General features: G+C 36.0%; 1 protein-coding gene across 1 annotated transcript; it reads left to right on the top strand.

Annotated features, from left to right (window-relative positions):
* Positions 1-2,912: 2,912 nt before the first annotated feature.
* Positions 2,913-12,307, top strand: LOC122591722. The gene is made up of 12 exons (XM_043763973.1): positions 2,913-3,692; positions 3,777-4,104; positions 4,444-4,699; positions 4,804-5,020; positions 5,109-5,461; positions 5,889-6,398; positions 6,477-7,653; positions 8,011-8,364; positions 8,435-8,672; positions 8,975-11,592; positions 11,664-11,782; positions 11,881-12,307. Exons 1-12 carry the CDS (start codon positions 2,913-2,915, stop codon positions 12,230-12,232), a joined length of 7,302 nt encoding a protein of 2,433 aa, XP_043619908.1. The 3' UTR covers positions 12,233-12,307.
* Positions 12,308-12,396: the final 89 nt, after the last annotated feature.

Below are 12,396 nucleotides of genomic sequence, written 5' to 3'. Positions count from 1 at the left end.
CATGTAGCTTTCATTATTTTCTTATCTCTTGATTTTTTCAAATATCATCGATTGATTGTTAGACACATGAGTTAGATTGATTTATCATTATCCACGACTTAAATATAAATTTTTATTTTGATTAGTTAATCGATATTTGATTAAGGGGACACCATATAAAGATGAAACCCTATACATATTGTAAACTACGAGATGCTGGTCATGTCCGTTAAAGGGTTATTTAAGAGAAAATCTCACAGACTTGTTTCTCCAAAAAGTCCTAACCAAGAATTGTGAAAAAAAAATAAAAATTTGTGAAGAAACCACATCTACATTTACTAGTTAAATTGATTTTAAGTCCTTGAGTTTTAACTCATTGGTTGAAAGGTCATCCCCTATTCAAGAGGTTTTGTATTCAAACATTGGGGGAACATAGAAAGTCCCTTGATTTGGTATACCCAGGTTCAAGTTTGAGGAGACAGAGTTTACTTCTATTAATCGTCGTGCTTTCGGACGGATTACATTTTTTTCGGGAAAACTTTATAACGCGGACCCAGTTAACACAACGTATGCTAGACTTACCATTGTCGAATCACGACATGAAATTCAAGCTAAATTCACCACTAAAAAAATAAAGTTAAACCGACTTTAAGAGACAATTTTTATTTTTAAACTTGTAAAACACGTTTTATGTGGGGACCTAAATCCTGGTTTACATTTATTTCTAAAAACTTTTTATCGGCATTTTTAAATTTTAGCCCATATTTTTCTTGTGTATACAAAAAGGCAAGCAGTATATTGCTACTACCCCACTACTCACCAGCTTCATTGCCTTTTGTAAGAAACAAAAACCCACTTTATAATTATTTTCCTAAAGTAGAAAAAAACCCCAAAAATCCGATGGAATCAAGAAGCGACGAATTTACAGACATCATATTTTCGTGGTCGTTAGATGACATTCTTAATCAGGACCTCTACAAAACCCAGGTGATGTCTCTTCTTTACTTTTTTTCAGTTTTTTTTTTTTTCGACTTCATATATACATACTATTATATTTTATTTTAGCTGTTTTTAGCTTTATTATTTATGCCAACATTTACATAATCTGTGCATTTTGTAACAAAAATGTGTGTTAGTTTGCAACCAAAAATAATGTAAACGGTAAATAAATGAGGGTGATTTTTTTTACTGAAATGTACGCAGCTAAACCAGGGTAATATTGTTTTTTAGCCCTTTTGAACCTCATATGATGGCATTAGGATGCTTGTCTAAGAAAAGGGTAATTATTGTAATTTTATTATTATTATTATTATTTTATCATATATTATTACTTATTTTATTATATATTATTACACAAATGACAGTTTTTACAGTTTGGGGGTAATTTGCAAAAGTTAATCAGTTTTCACTATTTTGGGATATATCAAAGGGTTAAAGCGTTGGATGTGCATTACGGAAAGGTTATAAAAATCTGATGTTCTAAAATGGTTGATATTCTGGTTAGCGTAACGTGTCTAGCTTAGACCGCCTCAAGCCCGTATTGTTGGAAATCAGGTTCTACCTTGACTTCAAACAAACTAGGCTACACACAAGAGGCGCAAAAGTTCAACATTGCGTTGAAAATCTGTAAATATTGTGTAAAGATTTTGGAAGCTAAAAGTATACCCTATTTGGACTCGTAGGCAACGCCTTTGCTTTATCTTTGGACTAGCATGATTATAGTTGTTGCGTTATCTGTAAACTGATTAGTTGTTTTTAGAATAGTTAATGATCAAGATTGAGTGAAATAATTGGTATGGGATCATCAGTTCAAAAGTAACTTGTCAGGTTGTTTGTGCCAAACAGTGTAGTTAAGACTTATTTAAATAAACAGCCCCGTATATGAATTTTTCTGATGAGTTGATGTATTATTTGCAGGTGGAAAAGATACCATGTACGTTTGATTCCGAGCAACAGTACTTCAGTTCTTTTGTTTTTCCTTTGCTGGAGGAAACACGTGCTGAACTCGCTTGCTGTATGGAGATCATGTACAGATATCCATCTGCCGACATTTTATCTATCCGTGAGACCAGATGTGATAAGAAAATTGTGTATGATACTAAAGTTGGTCCGTGGAGAAACAGATTTTCTGAACATGGCAAACAACCTTACCAGACATTACCTGGTGATCTTCTCATTTTGATGGATGGCAAAGCAAAATCCGTGTCTGATTTGCAACAGGCGGGTAGGTCATGGGCTCTTTCATTGGTCAACAAAATCTCAGAGAATGATAGTGAAGATGAATTTGTGAGTACACCATCACGATTCACAATTAAAGCTTCACGACCTCTTAAATTTCAAGATGGGATGTTTGTCGTTTTCCTAAAAAATATTACAAGCCCGATAAGGATTTGGAATTCATTGCACATGAACAGGAATCTGAGTATCATTAAAGTGGTTCTTAATCCTGATTCTATGGTAAGAAGTTTGTTGAATAAAAAATTTCTTATTGTGAAGTGATAATATCATTTTTAATAGTGATCTTTTGTCCACAGGTCAAGGAGATTTGCAGTACATGTTCTTTTGATTTCGATGCTCTTCATTCTCAAAATCCAGATCTGTTTGATAAACTGAATGAATCACAAAGAGAAGCAGTTATGGCATCCCTTAACAAAACAGAATGTAGTCACAATTCATGTGTGGAACAAATTTGGGGACCACCAGGTACGGGGAAGACAACAACAGTTAGTATCTTGCTTTTTGTTCTGTTGCAAATGAATCGTGGGACACTTACTTGTGCACCGACAAACATTGCTCTATTGCAATTAGCTTCATGTGTACTAAGTTTGGTTAGGAAATCCTTTAAAAGGACAATCTCAAGTGGTCATTCCTTTTGTTCTTTTGGAGATGTGCTTTTATTTGGAAACAAGGAGCGGTTAAAAATTGGTGCAGAGATGGAAGAAATATACTTGGAGCATCGAGTTGAAAGGCTTATAGAGTGCTTTGGGCCTTTGACTGGTTGGAAGCATTGCATAAGGTCTATGAATGATTTACTTGAAAATTGTGTATCTCAATATCATATTTTTGTAGAAAATGAGTTGTGGAAAGAAAAACAACTTGCAAATGGAAATCAAAGCAACACTAAAACCAACAAGTTGCAAGTCAAATCATTCCTTGAGTTTGTGCAAGATCGATTTCGTTCTTCTGTAATGCCACTTAGAAGATGCATCCTTACATTCTTGACTCATGTCCCAAGAAGTTTCATGAAAGAATACAATTTCCATAGTATGATATATCTTTTGGATAACTTAAGTTCATTTGAATTGCTGTTGTTTCAAGAGAACTTGGTTTCACAAGAACTCGAGCACCTTTTCACATCTCAACCATTTCCTAATCAGTTGGAGGATATGTCGTCGATTAATTCCATAAGAGCCATGTCTATATTGGTTCTAAGAGGTCTGCTGATATCTCTTGAAGTATTAGGTCTTCCATATATTATAAAAAGACAAAAAATAGAGGACTTTTGTTTTGAAAGAGCTTCTCTTATATTTTGCACAACATCTAGTTCCTACAAGTTGCATATGGTTCCAGTGAAGCCTTTGAACATTTTGGTCATAGATGAAGCTGCACAATTAAAAGAGGCTGACTCCACTATTCCTCTTCAGCTTCCTGGGATGAAGCATGCTATCCTTATTGGAGATGAGTGCCAATTACCTGCAGTGCTTACAAGCAATGTTGGTCACCTCAACTGTTTTTCTACCTACTATTTAAAACTTTCCATTCTTCTTGATTTAATCTTACTGAATTTTTGTGGACAGGTATGTATTGAATCTGGCTTTGGACGAAGCTTGTTTGAACGACTGAGTTCTTTAGGTCATTATCGACATCTACTAAATGTTCAGTATCGAATGAGTCCTTCCATCAGTTTCTTCCCTAATTGGAGATTTTATCAGAATCAGATCCTTGATGCAGAAAATGTTTTATGTGAAAGTTATGAAAAGCAATATCTTTTAGGACCAATGTTTGGTCCTTACTCATTTATAAATGTTGTTGAAGGAATAGAAGAAAAGGATGACGACGGAAGGAGCAAACGAAATATGGTTGAGGTGGCTATTGTGATTAAGATTGTACAAAATCTGCATAGAGGTATGAATATTGATCATATTACATACATTGTTCATATTATTTTCGTGTAGAAGAACATGGAACATACAAAAAGAACAGAGTGATTATATTGCAACACTAGTGTTACATCAAGAATAATGTTTAGCTACTTTTGTAATTAGGTTTGTTGAGTTTTTATAGCCGTTAGGTTTGAATTCATGTATAAATACTTGAAGTGTGTAGTTGAATCATATAAGTTTGATTTGATAAATTTCCCAATTCTCACAAATTCGTGTGTGATATCGTTTCAAGTTATCTATACTTTTGTTTTTCTGTTGTTATTATCTCAGTTTAAGTTTATCCTTTCTTTGATAATTATAGCGTGGAAAGACTCGAATAAGAAGCTTACTATAGGCATCGTATCTCCTTATGCTGCCCAAGTTGTTATGATTCAAGAAAAACTTGGTCACAAGTATGAGAAACTTGATGGATTTTCAATAAAGGTGAAATCAATTGACGAGTTTCAGGGTGGAGAAGAAGATGTTATTATTTTATCGACAGTTAGATCTAACAGGCGTGGATCTGTTGGCTTCATGTCTAGTCCACAAAGGACTAATGTTGCCCTCACCAGAGCACGGTAAGCAAGAAATCTTCATTGTTTAGTCCTCTAAGGACTAATGTTTGATGCAACTGCCATGGGTATCTAAAATCTATGTCTGACTTTCTGTATGTTTTGTCTAGACATTGTCTGTGGATTTTAGGACATGAAAGAACCCTGACTAATAGTGAATCTATATGGAAAGATTTAGTCTATGATGCAAGAAATCGCCATTGTTTGTTTGATGCTGATTCTGATAAATGCTTGAAGACGGCAATTATAAATACAAAGAAAGAGCTAGCACAACTTGATGATCTGTTTAAAGAGACCAGTGTACTTTTTAAACATGCCAAATGGAAGGTATCAACTGTTTACTTCTTTACCATAATACTAAGATGTGCAAATTTCTACTTTTGTTCTTCATGTTTGGTGCTCGTTATGTCCTTAGGTTCTGTTCAGTGACAACTTCAGAAAGTCATTTAGAAAGCTGACTTCTGCTCGCTTGAAGAAGCTGGTTTTAAATCTTTTATTGAGACTCGCTGGTGGTTGGCGACCCAAGAACCAAAGTGTAGACTTTCATTGTGAAAAATCTTCACACATTCTCAGACAATTTAAGGTTGCAGGGTTATATGTTATATGTACGATTGACATCATCAAGGAATCTAGTTATGTACAAGTTTTGAAGGTTTGGGATGTATTACCTTTTGAAGAGATACCAAAACTCACAAAACGTCTTGAGAGCATATTTGCTGCATACACGGATGATTATATTAGTCGTTGCACAACAAAATGCATGGATGGGTAAGCTCATTTTCGTTTACTGAATTTTAATAGCGGTGGCAACTTCGATATGTTTACATTTGAATGGGTCAAATTGGGTTGTATTTTATCTCAAACTGATCATATAAAAGAATCTAGTTTAGAGCAAAACGTGTCAAACAGGATGAAAGTCACCTAATAGTTTGTGTAAAATGTTCAGATTATCATAGTAATACTAATTTAGTATCAGAATCAATACATTAAATTGCTTGAGAATTGGACAACAAATAGCAATACCTGACCTGACCCATTCAACCCATATTAGAAGTTAACTGTTACAGCTCAAACTCGTTTTGACCTATTATCCAATATACTCATTTCTCCACCTCTGAATGTTAAAGCAGTGATTATACATGCTTAAGTTCTTGTTTTTTGTTTATATATGTATTAATGTATATATATTGTTCAGGAATTTAGAAGTTCCTAAGAGTTGGCTGTCATACAAAGAAATTATAAAATTTCGTTATAATAATGAAACTGGCCGTGAAATGAGGGAGAATCCTTGTGACGGGATAAGTTATGTGGAAAACTCAAAAGTGAATGAAAGCTTGTTGCTTATGAAGTTCTACTCCCTGTCAGATGTGGTGGTGAAACATTTGCTTTCTGATAATGAACTTGTTCTACCCATGCAAGTCAGTGATGAACAAATGGACATTATCCTATTTTCCAGAAGTTCTTTTATAATTGGGCGTTCAGGAACCGGGAAAACCACTATACTGACAATGAAGTTATTCCAAAATGAACAATCTTTCCGTGCTGTTTCTGAAGCGATTTACGAAACAGACAGTAGCAGTATTGGGGATTCCAAGGCTGTCGAAGATTCAGAAGATAGAAAACCATTGGTTCTTCGTCAGCTTTTTGTGACTGTCAGCCCAAAATTATGCCATGTTGTGAAGCAACATGTTTCTCACCTTACAAGGTGCACATATACTAATATTCTTATCTCTTTTTTGCATTAATTACAATTTCTGACTAAAAGATTTGATACATTTGACAGCATATCATGCAATGAGAGTTCATCAACTGAAATTAATCTTGATGATGACGAAGTAACATCGGAATTCAAAGTTATCCCAGATACATTTACAAACATCCCCGTGAAAGACTACCCTTTGGTTATAACTTTTCATAAGTTTCTATTGATGTTGGATGGTACGTTGGGCAACTCTTTCTTCGGAAGATTTCTGAAAAAAAGAGAAGATTTTCATCTCAACCTTCTGGGTTCAAGATCTGTAGCACTGCAAACATTTATAAGACTACGGGAGGTCACTTTTGATAGGTTTTGTTCACTATACTGGCCCCACTTTGATTCAAGTCTAACAAAGAAACTTGATCCCTCCAGAGTCTTTACAGAAATTATTTCTCATATAAAAGGGGGTCTGCAAGCAGGGGAATGCAGTGATGGGAAGCTGAATTTTGAGGGTTACTCTTTATTGGCCAAATGTCGTTCATCCATTTTGACGAAACAAAAAAGAAAGACTGTTTACAACCTCTTTCAAGCCTATGAAAAGATGAAAACTGAACGAGGAGAATTCGATTTGGGTGATTTAGTAAATGACCTCCATCATCGGCTTAAAAGTGGACATTATGAAGGTGACAAGATGGATTTTGTGTATATTGATGAAGTTCAAGATCTTAGTATGAGGCAGATCTCTCTTTTCAAATATATATGTCCAAATGTCGATGAGGGTTTTCTTTTTGCTGGTGACACCGCACAAACCATTGCCAGGGGGGTTGATTTTAGATTTCAAGATATACGATCTCTGTTCTATAAAGAGTTTCTACCCACCAGAATAACTGGGAAACAAGGGAAAGGTCTTGTCACTGAGATTTTTCAACTGAAACAGAACTTCCGAACTCACTCCGGTGTGCTTGACCTAGCTCAGAGTGTCATTGATATTATTTACCACTACTTTGTTCACTCAATTGATGTTTTGGAGCCTGAGACTAGTCAAATATGCGGTGAAACTCCTGTACTGCTTGAGTCGGCCGATGATGAAAATGCAATCGCAACAATCTTTGGTGGCAATGGAAATGGTGGAAAAATTGTCGGATTTGGTGCGGAACAAGTGATATTGGTTCGTGATGATTGCACTAAGATTGAGATTTGCGAATATGTTGGAAAGCATGCGCTTGTTCTCACTATAGTAGAATGTAAAGGTCTTGAATTCCAGGTAGGCCTTCTTTATGTAGGTGCCAAATTGGTGGGTTGATCAAAGGGTCAAAATGGGTGTGTTTGCAATGAAATAATTAGTTATATACTTACATAAAAGCAATTGAAGAGGATGTAAGCATTTAAGTACAATTCGCCACTTTGGGATCCTTTCCACCAAGTTTTTTGAAATAATTAGTTAAATACTTGTATTTAGCCGAATTTTTTGAATTTACCTTTGATGCGTCCAACATAAACTTTATAAAGTATGACCAAATCAGCCAATTTATCAGATCAATGTATGGGTCAAAATGGCCACCGAGTTTTTTTGTGATTGTAAATTGCTTGTGATTAGTTATGTTTGATTGCCATATAACAGGATGTGTTGCTGTATAACTTTTTCGGGACATCCCCTTTGAAAGACCAATGGAGAGTAATATACGGATACATGAAGGAGCGGGATTGGATCGATGAGAAACTCCCTCAATCTTTCCCAAGATTCAGTGAGGCGAGACATAGTTTACTGTGTTCTGAACTGAAACAGTTATATGTGGCTATAACTCGTACAAAGCAAAGACTATGGGTATGTGAGAGTATAGAGGAGCTCTCGAAGCCAATGTTCGAGTACTGGAAAAGAAGGGGACTCGTACAGACAAGAAAGATCGATGATTCAGTGGCACAAGCCATGGGAGTCGCTAGCAGCCCTCAAGAGTGGCGGGAGCGTGGTAAAAAGGTTAGTTATAATCTCTTACTTCTATGGTCATCTTTAATGCATTATTTGACAGGCTTGTGATGATTTTCAGCTGTTGTATGATAACAACTTCGTGATGGCAACAATGTGCTTTGAAAAATCCGGTGACACTATGTTGGAGAAATTGGCAAAGGCTTCTGGTCTCAGAGCATCTGCTGATCAAATGAGGGGAAAGAAGCCCGAAGCTTATCTAAGTCATTTAAGAGAAGCTGCAGAAATGTTTGAGTCTATTGGGAAACTTGAGTCTGCTGCTTCTTGTTACTGTGATGTGGGGGACTATGAAATAGCAGGTAACTTTCTTTTTCCAAATTATAACCGCTTGTTTATAAATTAAGTTAGAGGTGTCAAGATGGCTTGGGTTAAAATAGGTATTAGGTAATATTCCCATTATAACTCTTTCACCCGCATACCTTTTGTATACGTTTAGGAGGTTGTATGCATTTGAAATTGATTTTGGTGACTTTCGGCAATATTTACATTTAAACCATTTCAAAATAAAATACAACTTAAATTGACGCATTTCTAAGTTCCACCTGTAGTTGCTTGCACCAGATATTCCGATTTTAATGCCATTCTAATTGTGTTTGTGCAGGAAAAATTTACTTATACAAGTGCAAAAAAATTGATGTTGCGGCAGAGTGTTTTATTTTAGCCGGATGCTATGGTGAAGCAGCTGAAGCCTATGCCAAAGGAGATCAGTTCTCCAATTGTCTATCAGTTTGCAAAAAGGGGAAACTATTTGACAAAGGCATGCAGTATATCGAATACTGGAAAGAGCATGTGGATGTTAAAAGCAAAGAACTAGAACAACTTGAGCAAGAATTTTTGGAGAGTTGTGCCCTTCATTACTATAAACATAAAGATCTTAAATTCATGATGAAATTTGTCAGAGCCTTTTTTACTGTGGAATCTAAGCGTGTATTCCTGAGGTCTTTAGGCTGCAATGATGAACTTTTATTGCTGGAAGAAGAATGGGGTCAATTTGTCAATGCTGCTGAGCTGGCGAGGTCATTAGGTTATGTTCTAAAAGAGGCTGATCTTTTGGAGAAGGCTGGCGATTTTATGGAAGCTGCAGATCTCTTACTTTGGTACATACTTTTTACCTCACTATGGGGAAAGGGAAATAGAGGTTGGCCATTGAAGCAGTTTGCCATGAAGGAAGACCTTTGTGAGAAAGCAAGGTCGGTTGCAAAAATGACCTCTGATAAATTCTATGATTTTGTTTGTAATGAGCTTAAGGTACTCTCTGATAAGCACAGTAGTTTGCCCGAGCTCAAGAAAAATTTACTTGCTTCCCAGAAATATAAGAGTTTAAGAGGGGAAATATTATCCATAAGGAAAATCTTGGATTCTCATTTTCATATTAATTTCTCAAAGTACTTTTGGGAGGATGAATTACCGTCTGATATTACTAAGCATTGTGAAGACCAGATCTTTCAGAGCTGTGTTTCTGTTAGAACTCTGGTTTTTTATTGGAACCAGTGGAAGGAGAATGTCATGAATATCTTTCAGAGCATCAAATGTCTTGAAAATGAACAGCCAAATATAAGCGATGGTCTTGTTGATTTTAGTATAAGTTACTTTGGAGTGAGGAAACAGTGTGTCAATGGAAACATGGTTTACATGTTAGTCAACAAGGATGGTGATTGGATAAGAAACATTGGTAACGTAGGTCTACACAAGGAAGGGAAGCTTCTAATTATGAATACAAATCAGTTGGTGCTTGCTATGACGTCTTATTGGCAGTCAGAATTACTCTCCGTGGGTATAAAAGTACTTGAAAAACTAGAAGGTCTTCATAAGTCAAAGTCAAACGGTTCAACATTTCATCAAAGCACTACTCTTCTACACATTTTTGAGGTTTCCAAGTTTCTTTTGGACTGCCAATGTGTTAACCTCACTTTTCATTATAAAAAGAAACTGCAAAGTTTCCTTGGAATCTCTGCACATTACTTTGATCTTGTGTTTCCGTTAGACTGGCGAAGATCAGTCTCTGAAGACTTGGTATCCTTGAGGAAGACTGATATATCACTTCACTTGTTTGATGAGATTATTCTTCAAAATGTTGACATCAATGGTGATATCACCTATTGGACAATCGGAATTGTGATGATGCTATGGTTTAGTTCAAGAAAACCTGCTGCACTTAACGAAAAGATTGTTGCTGGAGTCCAGTGGAGTCTTGGATGGCGGTCACTTGTGGAACTATGGAATGTTGGCTATATAGGTATTTGTGTTGTTCCGTTACTCCGGGTTGCTTTAGGTGATACTTTGTCCGAAAACTGGAGTAATCCTGGCTATATATCACCTCACAGTTTTGTGCATCTTTTGGATCGTCTTCTTTTCATGGAGTCTTTTTCTTCAGGACTACTTTTCACAACAAAGACTTCTTTTGTTGGATGGTTTACAGAGCTTCATCCTAGTGATACAGCTTTGTCAGCACTTAAACAGATCTATATAAAAACTGACTTCACCTTTTTTGTTAGCATAGTCCAACGGATTCTCTACAACAAGGAAGATACTGAATCTTGGATTCGAAGATCAAAGATTAATGTCTCTTATTACCATCCACTCTTAGCATTGAAGTTGATAATGATGTTATCTTTAATTTGTCTGCAAGTATCAGATTTTTATCAAGTATTACTTGATTTGCTGATGGGAAAGAATAATATCGAGTATTTGCTTCCAAAGAAATTTGTGTTTAATCTTTTGAGGAATAGGAAGGGTGATCACTTACACTTGAGTCCACAAATAGTTGCTGAAGCTTTTACAAGCATAGAGGATCCTCTCCTGATTGTGAGTTCAGAATCTAAGAATCCACAGATAGATGCTCCATGTGCTATATTTGTGGACCTAAGGAAATCTAAAGAGGACATAATGAACATAGTGTTCACTAAGAAAGCTATGCCATGTAGTCAAAGTCCTTTATGCAATGATGGTTGTGGGATAACTCCTGAGGCAGTGGTAGAGAAGAGCAGTGATAATCAAAGTGGTGGTGGTAACCCTCATCATGTGAATAACAGGAAAGCGAAAAGAAGTAGCAAGGGAAAGAAGGTAAAGAAAAATACAGATATTGGCCAGACTTCTTCAAAGAATGAATGTGAAAGGGAAAAGCAAACAGGTTGGAAACTTCTTGAAGAAATGTCTGAAGTTGTAAGTGGGAAGAATATTAGCAAGTCACTGAGCTCATCTGTCCCGGCTATGGTAAAGGTAAGTGCATTGTGGTTTTTGCAGTTTTAGTCCAAACATTGATGCATCCTGACATAATGTTTTGTATTCAGGAAGTGGACGAAAGTATGGACACATTTCTTAATACCTTTGCTGGACAAGATACGACCTATGTACTTGCTGCATTAAATCAACTGGATGTGATTGCTTCTGCTGTTGCATCTAATATGGGGTTAGACTTGCAAAGTCATAAATCTTGAAGTTGTTTATTTCATTACTTTAACTGAAATCCATATTAACATTTTTTTTTGGCGTCTTGATCCTTTTCAGTGGAAAAACAGCGGAGGATTTAGTTTTCTTGAAATGTATACAAGGGCTTAGGGAGCGGCTGCAGAGTAGTAGTGGTAGTGGTAGTCCAAACGGAGATGATTCCCCGAATCATTCTGTCACTATTCATGAAGAAGCAGGTATTAGTAGCACAAGTACGATTAAAGAAGCGGGCGAGGAAGAGGAGGAAACAGATCGTTCACTCGTGTTAGAGAAACCAAGCTCTGGTGGTGACGCCCAAGATGCGAAAAATAACAAAGTGAAGGTAAAGAAAAAGAAGTGTAAGCACAGAAAGTGTGGTTGTTCAAATCAACCTGATCAACCTCATCCCACTTTTTTTAGAAGGCGTGCTTAATCATTTGTAGAATATTTAAGACAACACTTTTAAGTAACCATCTTTGAACCACTTTATGAAGTTACATGGCTGTCATTTTGTCTCCACAACTATATATAGAAGTTTCCAGAACCAATCAAAAAAAAAAAAAAAAGATAAATAGATGCATACAAATAACTCCATGG

This window comes from Erigeron canadensis, chromosome 1 (assembly GCF_010389155.1).
Source record: "Erigeron canadensis isolate Cc75 chromosome 1, C_canadensis_v1, whole genome shotgun sequence".
NCBI classification, from domain to species: domain Eukaryota; kingdom Viridiplantae; phylum Streptophyta; class Magnoliopsida; order Asterales; family Asteraceae; genus Erigeron; species Erigeron canadensis.
The sequence above is the reverse complement of the archived record's forward strand: the minus strand, read 5'-3'. Positions and strand labels throughout refer to the sequence as shown.

Coding starts and splice junctions, on each gene's coding strand:
- LOC122591722 (XM_043763973.1), top strand. CDS start 2,913: ATGGAAGAAATATACTTGGAGCATCGAGTTGAAAGGCTTATAGAGTGC. Junction 6,399..6,476: donor CATGTTTCTCACCTTACAAG/GTGCACATATAC, acceptor TACATTTGACAG/CATATCATGCAATGAGAGTT. Junction 11,783..11,880: donor GCTGTTGCATCTAATATGGG/GTTAGACTTGCA, acceptor GATCCTTTTCAG/TGGAAAAACAGCGGAGGATT.